Source organism: Stenella coeruleoalba (assembly GCF_951394435.1).
Source record: "Stenella coeruleoalba genome assembly, chromosome: 9".
NCBI classification, from domain to species: domain Eukaryota; kingdom Metazoa; phylum Chordata; class Mammalia; order Artiodactyla; family Delphinidae; genus Stenella; species Stenella coeruleoalba.
This window is the reverse complement of record NC_137155.1, coordinates 105021379-105039572: the sequence shown is the minus strand read 5'-3', so window position 1 is coordinate 105039572 and position 18194 is coordinate 105021379. Positions and strand designations below refer to the sequence as shown.

Genomic DNA, 18194 nt, shown 5'->3' with positions numbered 1-18194 from the left:
GCCACTTTTTCTCATGCAGTCTGGATTATTCAGCACTTTTCAAACAAGCCTCCTCTCCCCAGTCTGTCCTGGGTCCAGCTGAACTCTGCTGGGAGTCGCCCCTGCCTGGCAGCTCTCTCCCCTTTCTCCAAGCTGCGCCCCCACCCCCGCCCCGCCCGCCGAGTCCCTTCACGGTTGTGGTTTACGTTATTATGACCACAGTTGACCCTGTAACAGTCCCAGGCTCCTTTCCGGTGTAGCTCTATGTTATTCCTGGAACTATAAGTTAGTTTTCCACCTCTCTATCAATAATTAGCATCAAACTTTGTACCAGAACAATGGCAAGACACTCTCGCGATGATCTAGTACACAGGGTGGTCACCAAGTGCTGTTCTCGGAGCCACTCCTGTGCCCTCCGTCCCGTGCCAGGCGGCCTGGTTGGTCCGGGGCTCCCTGGTGCTCCTCCAACAGAGCTTCCAGAAACACCCAGCAGGGCAGGAAAGTCTGGAGTTCTCAGAGTTCAGAATTCAAACTCGATGTGATTCTCCCAAACGTAGGCCCCCTGTGCCCTTTAAGGGCACCCCCATTGCTCACCTCCTGCGGGCTGGGCTGCCGCCCCCTTTGCTGCACCTGAATCTTTAACACACATACATGCTGTCTGTCTTCAGTTTTATGACATCTCTAGGAACTGCCATTTCAAATTTCTCAACTGCCATTTTCATGAGACTTGGGAAATGGAGCGAGAAGCTCCTATGTCCCCAGTTGTCTGTCTCTTGCCCTCATCGCGTAGGCACATCCCTCCTTACCACCCTGCTCATCCGTACACTCCCAGGTCTGCAGGCTGCACTGCCCACCGGCCGGAGGTGTGTTTCTAGTGATGTCTTTGTCCTTGATGATGTGTCCTAAGTAGTTTTTCAAAAAGCAACGTTTTCTTTAAATATGTAAGAATGTTAATATAGTATGAATTTATGTACTCAATCTTCGGTAGGTAATTCAGTTTTTAGGATGAATGTATTTTCATTTTATTTTAAAAAGCCTTTAGAAAGTATTTTCATGGTTTCTTTGTTTGTGTTTTTAGCCGCACCGCGCGGCATGCAGTATCTTAGTTCCCCAACCAGGAAACGAACCCAATCCCCCTGCAGTGGAAGTGCGGAGTCTTAACCACTGGACCACCAGGGAAGTCCCTATTTTCATCTTTTTTTTTTGCAAAACTTGGTTTGTAGCCAACTTTTCATTACCTCTGTTCTTAGAAGTAAAACATTCCCGTGGTCAAACCAAAACTGCATAACTCCATTGATGTGTTCGCGCAGTTACCGTACAGGAGTGGGTGGCGTGTCAGAGAGCAGAACTGTTGTTTCTTTCTTTGTTTTAATTGAGGCTAGCACCCTGCTCCTCCAATACTGAAGTTTAAATGAAGTATAAAAGTTTAGAGGTCACAAAATACAGTAGAAACACCTTGGACTTGTGATAAAAATTTCCTGGGTTCAAACGTGGATTCACTTACTGTCTGTTTAATGTTGAGAGGCCCCTGGACCATTCAAACCTCAGTGCTCTTTGTCAGTGAGATGATTAATACAGTGTTGGTATGAATTACTGTCGTGGGGTGGTTATTAAACCAAATAAGAGATCTGAAAAGTGTTTTAAGCTATAACATAATGCAAATTAAGTTTTGATAACTCCACGAGGGTAGCCTAAGATTTCACCGCTAATATGTCGTCTTGACTGCTGAAATCAACTAAATCTTTTCAAATATTTAAATTTGCAAATTGTCCTTGAAGTCAGAATCCATAAACGCACAAGTATATGTGCATCTAGGGGACTCTAACCTCCAAGACTTACACAATACTCAGTGTTGCCCATTTTATCACATGGGGGGTGGGCGGGAAGCACTTCAGCAGGAAAAAGTAATGATTCTACTACAATTCGAAAGTGTGCAGTGCATGCTGGGTTCCTCAGAAACATTCTACCGCAGATCTGCTTATTCCTCCAAAGCTGATTGCAATGAACCCATGCCAAGTATATTCTCAATACTATCGTGGTGCGAGTTTCACAGAAAAATAATTTGCAAGATAATTACCTAATTAACAGGCTTTCTATTTGAAAAGCTTCTGAGCAGATCCGATCCCACCACCCTGGGCACCCCACACGTGGCCTGAGGGTGCTGCCCTTGTGCTGGGCAGAGGGCCCTGCTCACCCCCGTCTCCCCTCCAGCCTGCAGCGGCGTCTGGGACAACATCACGTGCTGGCTCCCCGCGGATGTCGGCGAGACTGTCACGGTGCCCTGTCCAAAACTGTTCAGCAACTTTTATAGCAAACCAGGTACTGTCGTCTGTGTTGTTTCTGAGCTGTGCCGGGGGTGGGGGGGGGTGCATACGAGGGGCCGGCTTCTCCATGGAGGCACAAGAAGCAGGGCGTCAGTTTCCAGTGAGTCAGGGAGCAGCTGTGCTGAGCTGGCCTTAGAGACTGGGAGCACAGAAGGCTTCCTGCCAGGTCGTCCACCCTACAGCACACACGGTGGGGCGGACAGGAGACCCTGGGCAGGAGCCAGACACACAGGTGCCCAGCGCAGACGAGGGGCTGCGGCACCAGGCAGGGAGAGAATAGAAACACCTGCCGCACTTGGGCACCCGTAACCCCCAGAGAGCGTCCTCCAGGGTGTCCCTTCTCAGCCGGGAACGCACTTTCTGCTTCACGGGAATCCTCTCCTTTCCTGGACCGACTCTCTGGGTTCTCAGCCCCACCCTTGACCCGGCCCCCTGTCACCTGAACACCTGCAGTCGCGGAGCTTCCAGCCTCAGAAGGTGCTGACCGAGATGGGCCGCCCCCTCCTTCCGGGGCTTGCTCTGCACACAGGCCCAGGAAACCCAGATGTTCGAGAAATAGACCCGTTTTTTATAAAAAGTTGTAAGTGGGAAATTGGGGGGTGTCTCTACACATCAGTGCGTGTTGTCATGGCAACCAGCACGTTGCTCTGCTGTCCCCATGCGGGTGAGCCCTGGGGCCCACGTGAGGTCCCCCTGAGCCGGGCTAGGAAAGGGGATGTGAACAGGCGGGTGGGAGACTCTGCTTCTGTGGGAGGGGAGAGCTGGGGGACTGGGCACAGTTCCGAGAGCAGGTCTTGGCAAGGGACAGTATCAAACCATCAGGTGACGGAGGGCCAGGTTCCAGGACTCGGAGGTTTATTCTGACGAACTGGAACCTTAGGGCATCATGGATGCCGTTAAGTATTAGTGTTCTCTCAGCTGGGGAGAAGGCGCCTATGCTCTGCGTCCAACAACGACACAGCCAGGAGCCCGTGCCCTCGGCCAGGCAGCCCAGCTCTGAGTTCTGCTCCCCGTCTTCTCCAGAAGCCACCTGGCCAGTCCCCAGAGGGCTGCGAGGGCCCTGGCCCGCCCCTGACTCAGAGCCTGAAACGGCCCGCAATGGGAGCACATCCGGTGGACCGGCCGCAACCTGGAGCCTGCCCATCACTCCCGCCTCGGCCCAAGCCAGGACCCTCCTGACAGGGTCTGAGCCCAGGTGGCCGTGCTCAGGGCCAGACGTGTGACTGTGGCCTTTTCAGGACAGTCACACTCAAGCATGCACTTAAGGACTGAGGACAGGAGTGTGCAATCAGCTTTAGGGAGCTGGGGTGGGGCTGTGCTGAGGCCCCTACACTGCAGCTAAATCGGGGCCACGGTGGGGAGAGGCATGGAGGTGGCGGGGTCCTCACAACAGCTGACCAGACTTCTGAGTCCTAAGCTGTGCCCCACTTTTGTTCTCAGGTCCCTCTCTCACCTCCCCTCACCCTCTCCCTGAGCTTCCCCTCACTTCCCTGCCCTCACCCCCCGCCCCCTCTCCCTCACCTCCCACACCCTTCTCCCTGAGCTCCCTGGCCCCGCTCTCACCCCTTTGTCCATCTCTCTCCCCCGATGCCTCTCTCACATCCGTGACCCGTCCCTCACCTCCCTGCCCCTCTCTCATCTCACCTCCCTGACCCCTCCATCACCTCCCCAGCCCCTCTCTTTACCATCTCAGGCATTTCCTGGAAGCCCACCTTCCACTTTTGCCCAAGGTTTCACTGAGGAGTGTGAAGCCAGGCAAGATGGCAACCCTGTGGGCGAATCTCGACTTCGTAGGATGAGGTTTATTTAAACGTCCTCCTTAGCGTTTGCCATATTGTAAGTGAGGGATGGCCAGCTCAGCACTCCTTGCCCTTACACAGAGCTTACGGTACAGGTCCCAGGAGCAGGTAGGTAGCAGGTGTGCCGTGCAGGTGAGGAGCTGACTGCCCAGGTCTGAAACGGGCGCCTCGCTTGTAATCTGGTAGCTTTGGGCGGGTGACCCAGCTTCTTTAAGCCTCAGGTTTCTCACCTGTAAAATGGGATCATCAAAGGGCCTCCTCATGTAGCTGTCAGGATGGCGTGAATTAAATACGGAAGAGCCGGGAGGAGCCGGTGAGCCCTACGCTGCCGACACCACTGTTGTTCTTGTCCTTTCTTGTTCCCGACTCTGACGGGCAGGTCATTCCCTTCTGTGGGCCTCGGTCTCCCTTCTGTAACGTGGGGCAGGGGAGCCAGACTTCAGCAACCTTGCCCCTTTCAGGTCTCTGTCTGGCCCACTGCACTGCAGTCCCTGTGCCCGAGCTGCCCGCAGGCCCCCCGGGAGCTGGAGCAGGAGGTTTCGGGTCTGGAATCGGAGGACCCAGGGGATGGCGGTGTTGGAGTGAGGCTGGGCCGGGAGAGCCCAGGTGCTCTTTTCCAGGGGCTTTGCTGAAACCGACCCAACCCACTTCCTCTCCAGCGGGTTGGGGTCTGGACTCCCCCGGCCTCTCTCCCCACGGGGAGCAGAGTGGCTTACGCTTCTCTCCTCCCCAGGGCGGACGCACCGCACTCTTGGTCCCATCTGATTCATCAGTCAGAGCAGGTGAACCGCTGCGCTGCCCTGGGGTAGAAGAAATGAGGGATTTTTAAGCACAAAACTCAGTTGTTACTGACCCTCAGAGCCTCACTTTTCCATCTATAAAATGGGAACTGTGATGCCACCAAGTGTGCAAATAAAAAGAGATGGTGTGAGGAAACGTTTGCTATTCTGAAAGCCCTGGGCCTGTGGTCCCAGCAGGAAGCAGAGACAGCAGGGCCAAAGTCGCCGCGCCAGCCTGGGTCCGAGCTCCCGAAGCCCACCCAGCAGGTCCATCCCCTTTCCCTCACCACCCTGTGTGTCATCTGCTAAAGACGCCTGTCCTGTGCAGGGGACCCTGCATTGCTGAGTCTGACGTGCACGTTAGGTTCCTAGGAGCAAACAGTGGGGCTGTAAAGTCAAAGCTGTCTATTTCATGCCACGTGAACCTGACGTCCACGGCCTTTCCTGCAGCCACAGCGGCCAGTGGTGCCTGCCCTGGCTGCTCTGGTCACTGTGCCTCGGGGCCGCGAGGTGAGGACTGGCCCAGGGGAGCAGGAAAGCGCAGGGCAGAGCAGGGCAGAACGGCCAGGGTCTGCCCACGATGCCTCTCAGTGGACGGAACAGCCTGTTCGCTTGCACCCCGCTCCGTAGTGAGTAGAACACACCGGCACCTCTGTCCCATCATAATTGCCCCGGACACCGCGCCCGTGCTTTGGCGCCGAATCCGCTCCCTCCAGCCGCCGAGGCCCCGGGGATGCAGGGGCCACTGCCCAGCCTTCGTGGGCGAGGATGCCAAAGAGGGGGACGCACCCTGAGCAGCTGCCCCGGGTTCAGGCCCGGGCCCCTAGCCGGCCCCGAGGGAGAGGGAGCCTCTCAAGCCAGCGTAGGTGCAGGCGGGGGCCCTGGCCACCAGGCCAGTCCTGACGTGCAGATCAGACACCTAGCCTTTACCTTCCAGGAAACATAAGCAAGAACTGCACGAGGGACGGGTGGTCAGAGACGTTCCCGGATTTCATGGACGCGTGCGGCTACAATGACCCCGAAGATGAGAGCAAGGTAAGGGCTGCGCGGGCCTCCCTTTCTGGTCGTTTTTCCGAGGTGCCTGGTAAACTGCGACCATTTGCTGCTCCAAGCCTAACTCAGGTGTTCTTTCACTTCTGGCCAAATCCTGCCAGTGAGGTCCCTGGTTTCAGTTCAGCCACCCAGCCTTTGGAATTATGTGCTGGTTCCGTAGTCTTGGAGCTGGGAAAGGCTGGTTTTCTCCACCTGCTGTGGTATATCTGGAAGGTGACACCGAGAGTGGCTCTACCTGCCGAACTGAGCTTAGCCAGTGTCCCTTCTGCCATGAGGGTTTCCTTGTTCCCTTTAGGGTGTTGCCACCCGTGGCTGTCGAGAAGCCACGCGGTTGTTCTCTTAGCCCTGAGCCGGCAGCGGGGATGGAACCACACTTGGAGCAGCTCTGCAGACTCAGAGCCCGCGTTGCTGGTTGGGCTGCCCAGGCTCTGCTGGCCGCTGCTGCCTCTCTCGGGCCGTGGTGGAGACTCGGCGTGGGGCAGGCATAGTGTGAGGAGAGCCTTTCTCCGGGAACGCGGTCCTTTAAGCGGTGGGCACCCGCACCCGGCCGTGCCCCGTGGTGGGGTCTGTTTCGTTTGCCACTGGGAAGCCAGGTCAGTGTCTCCCCTTGAAGCCCATCGCTCGCCCTGTGACCCCATGTGGATGGGTAAGGGCCTTGGGAGCCGGGAGCCAGGCTGTTTCAGACGTGCTCCCTGACGACGGGTGTGAGGCCCTGGGGAGTGCCTGCCCCCGACGCCTGAGCCCACACGGTGCGGGCAGACCGTGTCTGTGCCGCCGAGGCCCATCTCCTGCCCCCCGCCCATGCCACCTCACCTCCGCTGCCCCTGGGTCCTGCCCCCAAGTGAGGCCCTTAGGGGTGTGGCTGTCCCATCACTTCTCCTGGGTAACAGAGGGGCTTCCTTTGCTCTCCTCACTAAGAGTTACAATTTAAAGCCGGTTCTTTTCCTACCAAATTAGTAAACCCTCGGAAAGGAAGTTCATTGTATTTTAGCTGGTATCCCTCTAACTGGATGACAAGTGACCTGTCACCAGTGGTCAGCGAGGGTAATCATGGTGGTGCAGCTCTGAGCCCTGCATCATGTGCTTCTTACTGATGGACGTGGTATATATTTAACGTACACGATGTGATGTTCTCACATGTATACAATATGAGATGATTCCCCAGTCCATCGCCTCACAGATTCCCTTTGCTTTTATATATATATATATATATATATATATATATATATTTTTTTTTTTTTTTTTTTTTTTTGGCTGCGTTGGGTCTTTGTTGCTGCGCGCGGGCTTTTGCTAGTTGCGGCAAACGGGGGCTACTCTTCACTGCGGCGCGCGGGCTCCTCATGGCGGTGGTTTCTCTTGTTGCGGAGCATGGGCTCTATGTGCGAGGTCTTCAGTAGTTGTGGCACACAGGCTTAGTTGCTCCGCAGCATGTGGGATCTTCCAGGACCAGGGCTTGAACCCGTGTCCCCTGCATTGGCAGGCGGATCCTTAACCACTATGCTACCAGGGAAGCCCCTCCGTTTGCTTTTGGTGAGACACAGAACCTATTCATCTTATCACTGCAGGTTTGTGCTTGTTGACCGATGCCCCCACATTTGCCCACCCCTCATCTCATTTAGTCTGGGTGACAACCCACTTTACAGATGGAGAAACTGAGGTTTAGAGAAATGATGTGATGTGGCCAAGGGCCCCGCCATTCTGACGAGAGCCAGCCTCTTTGACCCCCTCCTCAGGGGCCGCTCCCGGGCCCCCCGCTCTCCCTACACAGGTGGAAGCAACAGCAATGGGCCTGGGACACACCTGGGCGGGCAGCCAGGCCAGGGCTGTGCTGACCCTTCCCAGCCATTGTCCCCCCCGCCCCGCCCGTGGACTTGTGCCCCTGGGGCATTCTGCACGAACCCCTTTTGTTCTACAGGATCCCACAGAGAAGGCCCAGCCTTTCCCCATGGGCGTGGCCAAGAGGCAGGTCTCGCGGGGCCCCCATGACAGCAGCACAAATGGTGAAGCCCCCCAACGCTGGGCCCGAGGCTTGGGCAGCGTTTAGCCTCTTCCGCCGTCAGCCGTTCCCCGCCCCCACCCCGCTCCCTGGAGGATGGGCGTAAATGCCACTGCCCACGTGCTTGCCGGTGGCCGGGTGCACAGTCAGGTCAGAGGCCGCTCGTGGAATCAGGGTCCAAGCACGTTTTCATTGGACAGTGAGGGGATCTCAGGTTCCAGACTCGTAGCAAACTGCTGTTCAGCTACTTTAATGTGTCCAAACCAGGAAGCCGTCCTATTGGTGTCTAAGAATAAGACCTTAACTCGTGTAGAATTTAACCCCAGTTTCAGGGCTGTTTCCGTAGAGAAAAGCGTCCCAGGCCCTGTTCTGAAGACCCTGAACTCTGACCAGGGGTGATGACAGCCCCACGGTGGCCGGGACCCTGTCACGTCCCACCTGCCTCCCAGGTGGCCCTGCAGGACGGGGACAGCAGCTGGAGAGTGTCCAGACTTCTGTAGGAGTGGGTGGGGTGGGGCCCCAGCAGCCGCCTTCCATCACCCACGTCTCCCTTCTACCTCGGCAGCCAGCCCAGCGTTCGTAACTCCGAGGCCTCGGGACACACGTCAGGGCGAAGAACACAGCGTCCTGAGGCCTCGCCAGCAGCATTTATTCAGAGCCTGTACTTGTTCCGCAAGTAAACATTTCCCGGAACCGTAACGTTCCGACTCTGTCCTTGGGTTACAGAGAGCCCAAGGTGGTTGTAAAGGACATCGTCGTGGGAACCATGTCAGCTCAGAGCCCACGAGGACAGAGCACCTGTGATCTCCTCATGCTTTTCTGTCCAGTGCCAAGAGCTATTTTTCTTCTCAATTAAACATTTCAGAGATTCTGCAGTTATCACGAATGCATATTCTCTGCCAATGGATTAGAAACTCAAAATATTTTAACGTGCGAAGGTGAAGAGAATAATGGCACAAGACCAAAATGAATCATTTTCTTCCTGGTTGCAGCTTCCACTGCTCTCACGCTTCGAATTCTCGGTTGCTTAAGGAGCCGCTTGGAAGATGAAAACCGCAGCTCGCTGAGCTGCCCAGAGTGAGGCCGGGACGGTCTTCCCCGGGGGGAGGGAGGGAGCGGCCCCTCGATCCACGGGGCCTCCTGCTTCCACGTCACTCCTCATCTCATCAGCCACTCTCTTTCTTCCCAGTTTTACGATTTTAATTGGGTTTCCTGTGCTCGGGCAGCCAAACTCTGCCCTGGGCACTGTGTGCGCAACCTTTGTTGGTTTCAAAATTAATTAAATTCAAGGGAAAAAATCAGCTTCCACAAAAGCCACATACAGTGAGGGAACTGAGAGACAAAGCAGTTGGGAATGGGAGTCTCGTGAAGGAAAAAAGAGTTTGAAGACCCCAGAGGACCCCTTGGACGACGCGGGAGCTGTGATTGCGAAGCTGCTCCTCGTTTGGACCATGGGAGCCCGCAGAGTCGTGGAGGGGGGGTGGCGGTGGCCCAGGCCTGCGTGTCCTGGTGCAGTGAAACCCTGACGCCAGCCAGGCTCGGCTCGGGGCGCCCGGTCACCACATCCCGCTTTCCATAAAGCAATGTCTCCCCAGTCTGTGTCGCTCTCCCAGCAAAACCTGCCTCAGGTGTGTGCATCTTCGTCTTAGGCCTTTTTTCTTTCAATCCTTGGATAGAGGGTTTAATCCCATTAAGAGGCTTTCAGGACCCCCTGCCAACCCCAGACCCATGGGGGCCACACCAGCAGCTCCTCTCCCCCTTTTGCCTTGTCCCAGCTTGCTGAAGCCTGCAGGGAGAGCAGGCCAGCCAGAGACCACGAGCCCCTCTCGCTGCCCCCACCCTTATCATGGGAGCCTACGGGTCTCCCGAGCCGAAGAGGCTTTCCTGGCATCAAGGTCTCAGCCTCAGGCGGGCGGTCGTTCCACCTGGTGCCGTCTGCCTGGTCACCTGACCCCCCAGGCCCCCTGACCCATCATGCCCCAGACCCGGGGACTCTCCTGACCCGGTGGCTCCTACTGCGGCCCGTCGGGTGGACCCTGGTATCCTGACCTCCTTCCTCCACCGACGGCTGTCTGGAGGCTTCTGGTCAGAGCACTCCCTGGCCAGCCTGCCTGCCTCAGTGTCCCACCCGCTGCCCAGCGTTCCCGTCTCTCTGATCTCCCAGGATGCTGAGAGTTGGCAAAACATGAAAAGTGCTAGAAATGAGCGCCCGTGACAAGCCTCGTGGGCCCAGGGGGCCTCCTTTTCCGTTATTGGGGGTCTCCCAGATGAATCCAGAAGGACTCCAGGGCTGTCCCCACTCCATGGCCACCACCCGCGACTCAGTCACCACATAGGATTCTGCGCCCGCCCTGCTGCCGCGCCGCCCTGCCGAAGAACAGCAGCGTCAGTGACAGGCAGGCACCCTGTGCTGGGTGGACACACCAGGCAAAGCGGTCCGTACGTCTCCTGCATTATATATTTGCTACTATCGTTCTTAAATAAAGAGCACTTCTGCTAAATTTAGCCAAGAGAACTGTTTGGCATTTCAGCCTTCCCGTGCTCCGAGTGCACACCTCTCTTCCACATGCGGCCATGTTCCCGTGCTCCGAGTGAGCACATTTCCTCCACACTCTGCCATATTTTCCTCAAAATAGTTTTGCAGTCTCTTCTCAGCTTTCGGACCATTGCAGTAACTCTTCGCCACTGACCGCTAACGTCACCTCCCCAAGGGTCCCTATCCCTGGCGTGCTCAGTCCTTCCATGTCAGGCGCCCTCGAGCTCTCACTCCCAGGCCCTGCAGGACCCTTGACGTACCCATGTCAGAGGACGGTCGGGCGGGGACATGCTGAGCAGCCTGTGGGAGGTGGAGGCCAGGACTGGAGCACCTGGAGGTGCAGGAGGGCCTCACACTCGCTTCCGCTATGGTGGCCGATTGCGTTCCGCTTCCGAACACACACCAAGGGCGGTGGCTTCGCTTCATTCTGCATCAAAGGGCGGGAAGGAGCTTCGCCGTGGCTTTCAGGGGCACGTGAGGGCCACACTCCCGCGTGGACCACTCATCGAACGATGGCGAAAATCCATTTTCCTCTGACCCGTCCGCACCAACAAAGGAGCGCTCCCCACAGTGACTGAAGACAGGGGCGGGTTTGGTCAGCGGCAGCGAGGCAGGCAGGGCAGGACCTGGGGGTTCAGGACGGGGGAAGCGGTGCCAGTGGGACTGGGCGGCAGCCATAGCCAGCACCACATACCACGCCGCGCGCTGACGGTCCAGGCAGAGATGTGACCGCCGGCAGAAGCGTGATCAGAAGATTCGCGAGACAGACGAGATTACTGGCCAGTTTCACCTGAACCTGTAAGCGTGATGCTTAACACTCGCCCGATAGAGGAGTGAGTCTTTCCAAGGCCAAAGGAGACCCAGGGCGAGGGAGAGGAGGTTAGCCAGGACATCAGCAGAAGCGGGGTAGGTGCCTGGCTCCGCGAGGTTCTCCTACAAGAAAGGACAGGAGGGCACAGAAATTAGGGTCGAATAATGGAGAAGCAGCTCAGGAGCGCGTAGGAAGCAATGCAGGTGTCCAGGGAAGTACAGAGAAACAACCCGCCTTCGGGGAAGGAGACGCAGGGTGCCTGCGAGGCAGGCAGCCCCAGCCTTGCAGGGGTGAGGGGCCGAGCCAGGAGCCCACCCCACTGCGGACACCAGGCCGTTTCTGTAAGACAGCCAAGGGGGCCAGCCGTGTCCACAGCCCTGGGGCATCAGGCAGGACTCGGGGCTGGGCCCCGGCACAGCACTGGGGGCACCGGGCCGGTCTCAGCCAGGAACAGGTCTCTGAGGGAGGGTCCGATCTCCCTGATGACCCCCTCTTCATTGGGCTTGTACGTGACAGCCTTGCCTGGGGGAAACAGACATTTGGGGCCCAGGCAGCTGGCAGTAGGCGAAGCTGGGCGCACCGGCCGTCCCAGCCAGGCGCTCGAGGTGGGGACGGGAGGGAAGGCACCGTTTCTGGGGCAGGTTGGGGGCAGCCAGGACATTCACTGGGCGATCCGGTCAGTTTCTCCATGTGACCTACAAGTTCAGGACTAAAAGTTTGTGGTCCTAAGAGATAATTGAAGAAGATATGGCAATTAGCAATATTTGCTTTACTGGGTACTCGCAATCTCTGTTAAAGACCTAGAAAAAAAGAAGACAGAGTTTTGGAAAGGTTCACCCACCAATTGTCAAGTTGACACTACCTGTCACATGGGTGTGATTTGGGGAATTCGAGCGGCTGGACATGGGCCTGGAGAGGCCGCAAGCCAGGAAATGTGCTGATGAAGGACAAACAGTGGCCCCGTTACTGCAGGTTCCCTTTAACAGTTTGCCTATATTTTCTACTTTCTCAAAAATCAGCAAATACTTAACTCTTGTGTTCAAATAAAATCAAATTTTAGGTCCCCCCCAAATCACTTAAATTTATGCTGTTTGACAAATCATTTCTCAGTGACATTTGCTTCCCACCAGGGACCCTGACAGGACAGCGAGGAAACTTCCCTCTGTCGTGCGTTTCCTGAAACCTGTTTTGAAGCGATGTAGTAGCCGGGTTGGTGCAGGGGAGCCGACTGGCCGGGGCGCCCCGCGGCCTCCGCGATCAGTGCGCGGGTGCGCGGCGGGCGTGAACGCGGACATGGCGCCCGAGCTGCGCACATGCACCGTCTCAGCTCGTGAACGGCGAGGCCGTCCTTCCTAAAGGGGCGTGTGCTGTGACGTAGCCTCAGCACCGGTACCAGACCTGGGAGGTTTCGAGTTTTACACAGCTGCCATCTAACCCGCCGTCCGGGTCCCAGGACGGTTCTCAGGGCATGTCTGCCAGCACAGGCGGCACTGGCGCACGTGACCCAGCCTCTTCCCACCCCTCAGCCTTGCTCTTTCATGTGTCGTGTTTGGAGAACATCGGCCTCGACCTCACAGACGTCACAGGCTCTCGGAGGGGTTTGTCTGATGTTTCTAGAATCAGATGCGCGTTATCTGCCAAAGGTGAGGACGCTTGGTAGCAAAACAAAGTCTCCCAGTCCCTCTGTCGTCGCCTTTTCTTTATCATAAACTCTGTGCTGTAAATAGGTCTCAGTGGGAGAAACTGCTCCAGAATATCTGGAGGTTTCTTTGCCTCAGAAACGTCGTATTTGGATTTTTAAAAGAAAATCCATTTTCCTCTAACACGTTCACACCAGCAAAGGAGTGCTCCCCGTAGCGACTGAAAAGAGGGGCTCTTTGCCAGCCGGTCACACAGCCCTGGCGACCGTGCCGACAGCTCCAGCCCCGCATCCCCAGCGCCACCTCCTCTGAGATGTCACCGCCGGGCCCACGGCCAGGGCTGCCAGGTGCCCTGCTCCCAGCTACACAGCAGTGCAGCTTCCATGGGAAATCAGCCCTGTGGCAGGTGGGCGTCAGTCACGATGAGCATCCGGACGCCCCCCCTCCTGCCCCTCCACGAAGCATCAGACACCTTCCCGACATCTCCGCTCGTCCTCAGGAGAGAGGTGATCTCGGGGACAAGGAGAGCAATGTCACCTGTGTGTCACCCAGACTGGCTGTGCCGGGTGCCTGGTCGCTTCCGCCCGGGGCAGTGCTGTCCAGCGCCCTCTGACCTGAGAGCCCAGCGCCCCCCTGGGGTCGGTCCGCTTCCTCAGACGGCCCTGAGGGCTGCAGCGAGACTGGAGGAGGCCCCCGCGCAAAGCCAGCGTGCTTGCGTCTCCCCTTTGGGTTCCTGCAGTGCCTCTGACCGCCCACAGACTGAAGGGGGCGCCGCCGTCAGCAGGAGCCCTGCCCGTCCGCCTGTCCTTGCGTCCACCCGTCCCCTCACCCTCCACCGCAGCGCTGGTCAGGGCCGCGCGGGCAGCGGGAACCACGCTGAGCGTAGGGGTGGGGGACCCCAGGTCCTCTGCGAAGCAGACTGTGTACAAAGGAGGCTTGACTCAGGAGGACTCGGGTCGTTGGGCTTAATAACCTTGAAGACCTCTTTCGTCATAAAAATGGTTTTTATTGTAAAATCAAACCCAGTCACATGAGTCACTTAGGGGCATTTACTAAGAGTGTTTACAAGCTCTTTACTGGGATTATCTCGTTTAATCCCCCGACAAGCCCATGAGGTAATGCGCTGGTTTTCATCATCCTTTTATGGTTGAGGGAAACTAATCCACAGCCTCATCAGTGAACAGCACTTACACCACAAGCCCCAGGGTCCTCACGCCCATTCGCTGTGGATTTTACTCTTGGTTGCGTTAGACCAGCCTGATGATACCGCGGGCTGTGCTTGGGTGTGGAGCACCTTTTCGTTTGCCTGTTTGCCATCCGGTCTGTTCTGTGGCGAGGTGCCTGTTAACGTTTTTGGCCCATTTTAAATTGGGTTGTTTGTTTTCTTATTGTTGAGTGTTAAGAGTTCTTTGTATGTTTTTGGGTTTTTAGTGTTTTTTTTGCGGTACGCGGGCCTCTCACTGTTGTGGCCTCTCCCGCTGCGGAGCACAGGCTCCGGACGCGCAGGCTCAGCGGCCATGGCTCACGGGCCCAGCCGCTCCGCGGCATGTGGGATCTTCCCGGACCGGGGCACGAACCCGTGTCCCCTGCATCGGCAGGCGGACTCCCAACCACTGCGCCACCAGGGAATCCCTCTTTGTATGTTTTGAATAACAATCCTTATCAGATGTACCTTTTGCAGATATTTTCTCCCAGTCTGTGGCTTGTCTTCTCATCCTCTGCATTTCTTTCACAGGGCAGAATTTTTTAACTTTATTGAAGTCCACCTTATCAATGATTTCTTTCATGAATGGTGGTGCCTTCAGTGCCCTATTTTAAAAAGCATCATCAACTCAAGGTCATCTAGGTTTTCTCCTATGTTATCTTCTAGGAGTTTCATAGTTTTGCGCTTTACATTTAGGTCTATGACCCATTTTGAGTTAATTTTTGTGAACGTGTAAGGTCTGTGTCTAGGTTCATTTTTTGCATGTGGATCCAGTTGGTCCAGCAACATGTGTTGAAAAGGCTGTCTTTGCCCCATTGTATTCCCTTTGCTTCTTTGTCAGAGACCAGTGACTATTTACATGAGTCTGTTTCTTTGCCCTATTCTGTTCGTTGACGTGCTTGTCTGTCCTTTCAGCCACACCAGTGTCTTCATTCCTGCAGCTTAACAGTCAGTCTCATGACTCTGCTCTGGGAACCCCCAGCTCCTGCTGCCACCTGTCCCCCCACTGTCCTGGGGCAGCTGTTTGTCCTGTGTCCTCCCTTCCCTCGTGGACCCAAGGAGATGGTTGATGTTCCAGTCCTTTCAGAGTTCTACTCATTGTTAGGATGCAGTGGTGACGTCCACGCTCCTTACATGCAGAACCGACCGATTCCTCTTAAAGGAAGAAAGTAACGTTCCCCAGGGAGGGCGGCCTCCGAGGGAGGGGACGCTAGGGTGCGGGTGGGCTCTCAGCCCTGCACCTTGGTGGCCTCGTGTTCTTAAACTGACCTGTCACCCCCAGACTCAGGTCCCCCATCTGTATAAGGGGAACGTGGCAAAAATACTCCGTCTGCTGCTTCACAGGCTGTTGGGAGGAGTGAATGAATTAACTTTTGTGTTATATTTTGTAAATTGCAAAGCACCCAGCACTACTAGGCTATCATTACAGTCTCCTAAGCAGAATAAGTGGGTCTTAAAAGATATTTGCCAACGACTTTCAGGCAGAAAAATTCAACTCATAACATTGTTGCAAATGTGACAGTGAGCCTCACTCGTCCTGAATCTGAGATGGTGCCTGAGTCTGGGGAGTAGCTTTGATGACTGCGTGCGCTTTGGACCACATTCCCATGAAAACAGGCTGTCATTTCTGATGGTCTCTAAAACATCTGCTTTAAAACAAAGAAGCCTCAGCCTTCCATTTTTCAGGTGAGAACAGGCACCTCCTTGCACCTGAGACAGAGGCTGTCCCTTGGCCCTGGCGAAGGCTGCTGGTCCAGGGGCTCCGAGGTCCTTCCGCAGCCCTGCTCCAAAGCCGGCACGAGAAAAGGCCCCGGACTGGCCACTCCACTCGGCGCACTCTGCTGAGTGAAGCAGACGCTGCCCGCTCGGCCCTCTGCCTGCTGCCACACAGGACATGGCGTGTGTGGGCCCCTGCAGCGCCCTCTCGGAGGAGCCCAAAGACCTGGCCGAGGAATCAGAGCTGAGGTGCTGCCCTGGGAAGCCAGGGAGCCGGGGAGAAGCAGAGTGAGCATCACCCGTGACTAATGTCTCCACGGGGAGCCCAGACGACCCTGCCGCACCGGCCAGCGACGTCGCCCGGGTCCCCAGCACTTGGCACGTCTCCTCCGGGCCACCCGCCCATCCGTGCTGCCCTTCAGCTACTAGGTGCCCCTGCTCATGCCTCAGCCACTCGCTCTGAGTTCAGAGTAAGAGACGCGGGTCAGCATTTTTCGGGGTCTGTGTTGGTCTTATTTACCCAACAAGACCTACATACCCCGGAGACAGGGGCTGTGCCTTCTGTTCCAGGGGGACCCGTCCTTAGACAGATGCTGGGTAGCCATGGTGGTTTCACTCACATTCCCTCGGCCCTTCGTGCGAAGGTTAATCGTTACTAAAAGGTCTGGGAGGAGCCACTGTTTCCCAGACAGTGATGCACGTGGCATCAGCAGGTTCAGAAGAGAACACGTCAGGGTGTTTCACGTCAGCCGAAGAGTGAGGCGTCAGGCCGGGCAAGGTTCTAATCAGAAAGTTTCCTGAATCAGGAACCTCTGGTCTAGCCAAGGGGCTTTCAAATTTTTTTAATTAAAATCCACAGTTAGAAATGCATTTCACACCGTGACCCAACACAAACATTTCACAAAGCCACATTTTCTGTGCTACCTTCTTTAAATATTGGTTGTTACCTAGGAAATTGATTGCGTGGCCCACTACTGAGTTATAAATAGGGTCATCGTATAAAAGGTCAGCCAAACCTGGCCTCTCAAGAGAAAAAGGGGCGCTATTAATAGTCACTCCGGGACAGCAGACATAAACCAGGCCTGGCCCAGGCAAGCGGAGGCTTCAGTCGCCTAGTTATGTCTCAGTGTTTGGAAACACTGGCCGGCCCGCAGTGTTCCTTGAGGAGGGCTATGCGTGTAGCTCCAGGGCCATGTATGATTATGGAAAGTTAGAGCTGGAAGACGACTTGCACGTCACCCGGTCCCACACACTTGCTGGGGACTAGGAAGCCGCCCTGGGTGACAGCCAGTGGGGAAGGGCCGCCATCTCCTCCCAGGCAGGACCCCCACGGAAGGCTCAGAGTGGCGGGTCCTGTGTTTGCCCACCGCAGTCCCCTCAGAAGCGTGGAGAAAGGGGAGCGTATTCCTGACCTGTTCTCCTCGCTGCCGGATCACGTGATGATGGCGACACATGTTCAACTCCTTTTTTACAAGTAAATCCAGTCTCAAACTTGCGATTGTAACGTGTGACTGTTTGAGGACATCTTCCCTGGTAAAACCTTGCGGTGACAGGAATCCTGGTACGTGTGCATCCGGTGTCGGTGGGGGGCTCATGCCGAAGCCCTGGAAATGTGTCCCCCGGCTGCCCCTCGGGCGTCCCACTGGCGACATTCTCAGGCCCACCATTGCGGACCGGTGTTCATGGACACCTGTCATTTAATCATCTTCGGGGGCAAGCGCCCCCCACCCAGGTTGTCCTCTGCTCTCCACACTGAGTGAGGCCACAAGCCCAGGAATCGTCCTGTGGGCCTCACGCTTAAACAGTATGAGGACTTTCTGTAAGAAAAAGAATACGACCTTAAATATAAAAGTGAATGTTTATTCAGGATAAGAAAGGAGATGGCAGGGTCCTTTTCATGGACCTCAAGCATAGGGGATGCCCAAAATACTTACAAAGAAAAGAGTTAAAAACTGCAGAGTGTCCTACATGTTCTTTGATCACCTTTTGTTGGCTTAAGGAAAACAAGCCCTTATAGATGTCCAGTCCTAAGACTTCTATAAACTCATAAAGCTCATAAGAATGAGTGTTGGGAGGATGTCATCCTATTATCCTGATAGTGTCAAAAATGAATATTAAATTCGCCAGACATTTGGAATAAATCTTTTGTGTATCAAAAAATTATCACAATGGAACATTTAAATAAGTCCCCCACCCTGACAGGGAGCAGCACATTCTAATCTCAAAGAAGTTACGAGGGGAGAGTGAGCCCTGGACTCACTGCGTTTCCCCCAAGGACTTGCGCCTTTAGTTCTGTTTTGTGAAGTTTGTGGTGCAGATTATGGATGTTACAGGTGGTAAAGAAAATAGGTATTTTC

General features: G+C 55.6%; 1 protein-coding gene across 4 annotated transcripts in view; it reads left to right on the top strand.

Moving 5' to 3' along the window:
• VIPR2 (vasoactive intestinal peptide receptor 2) overlaps positions 1–18194 on the top strand; it is a 69612-nt gene that overhangs the window by 21961 nt on the left and 29457 nt on the right. For all 4 annotated transcript variants that reach the window (XM_079931684.1, XM_079931687.1, XM_079931685.1 and 1 more), the window contains exons 3-4: positions 2191–2298; positions 5819–5916. In XM_079931684.1, coding sequence (XP_079787810.1) covers positions 2191–2298; positions 5819–5916 — 206 coding nt within the window. The remainder of the gene's footprint in view (positions 1–2190; positions 2299–5818; positions 5917–18194) is intronic.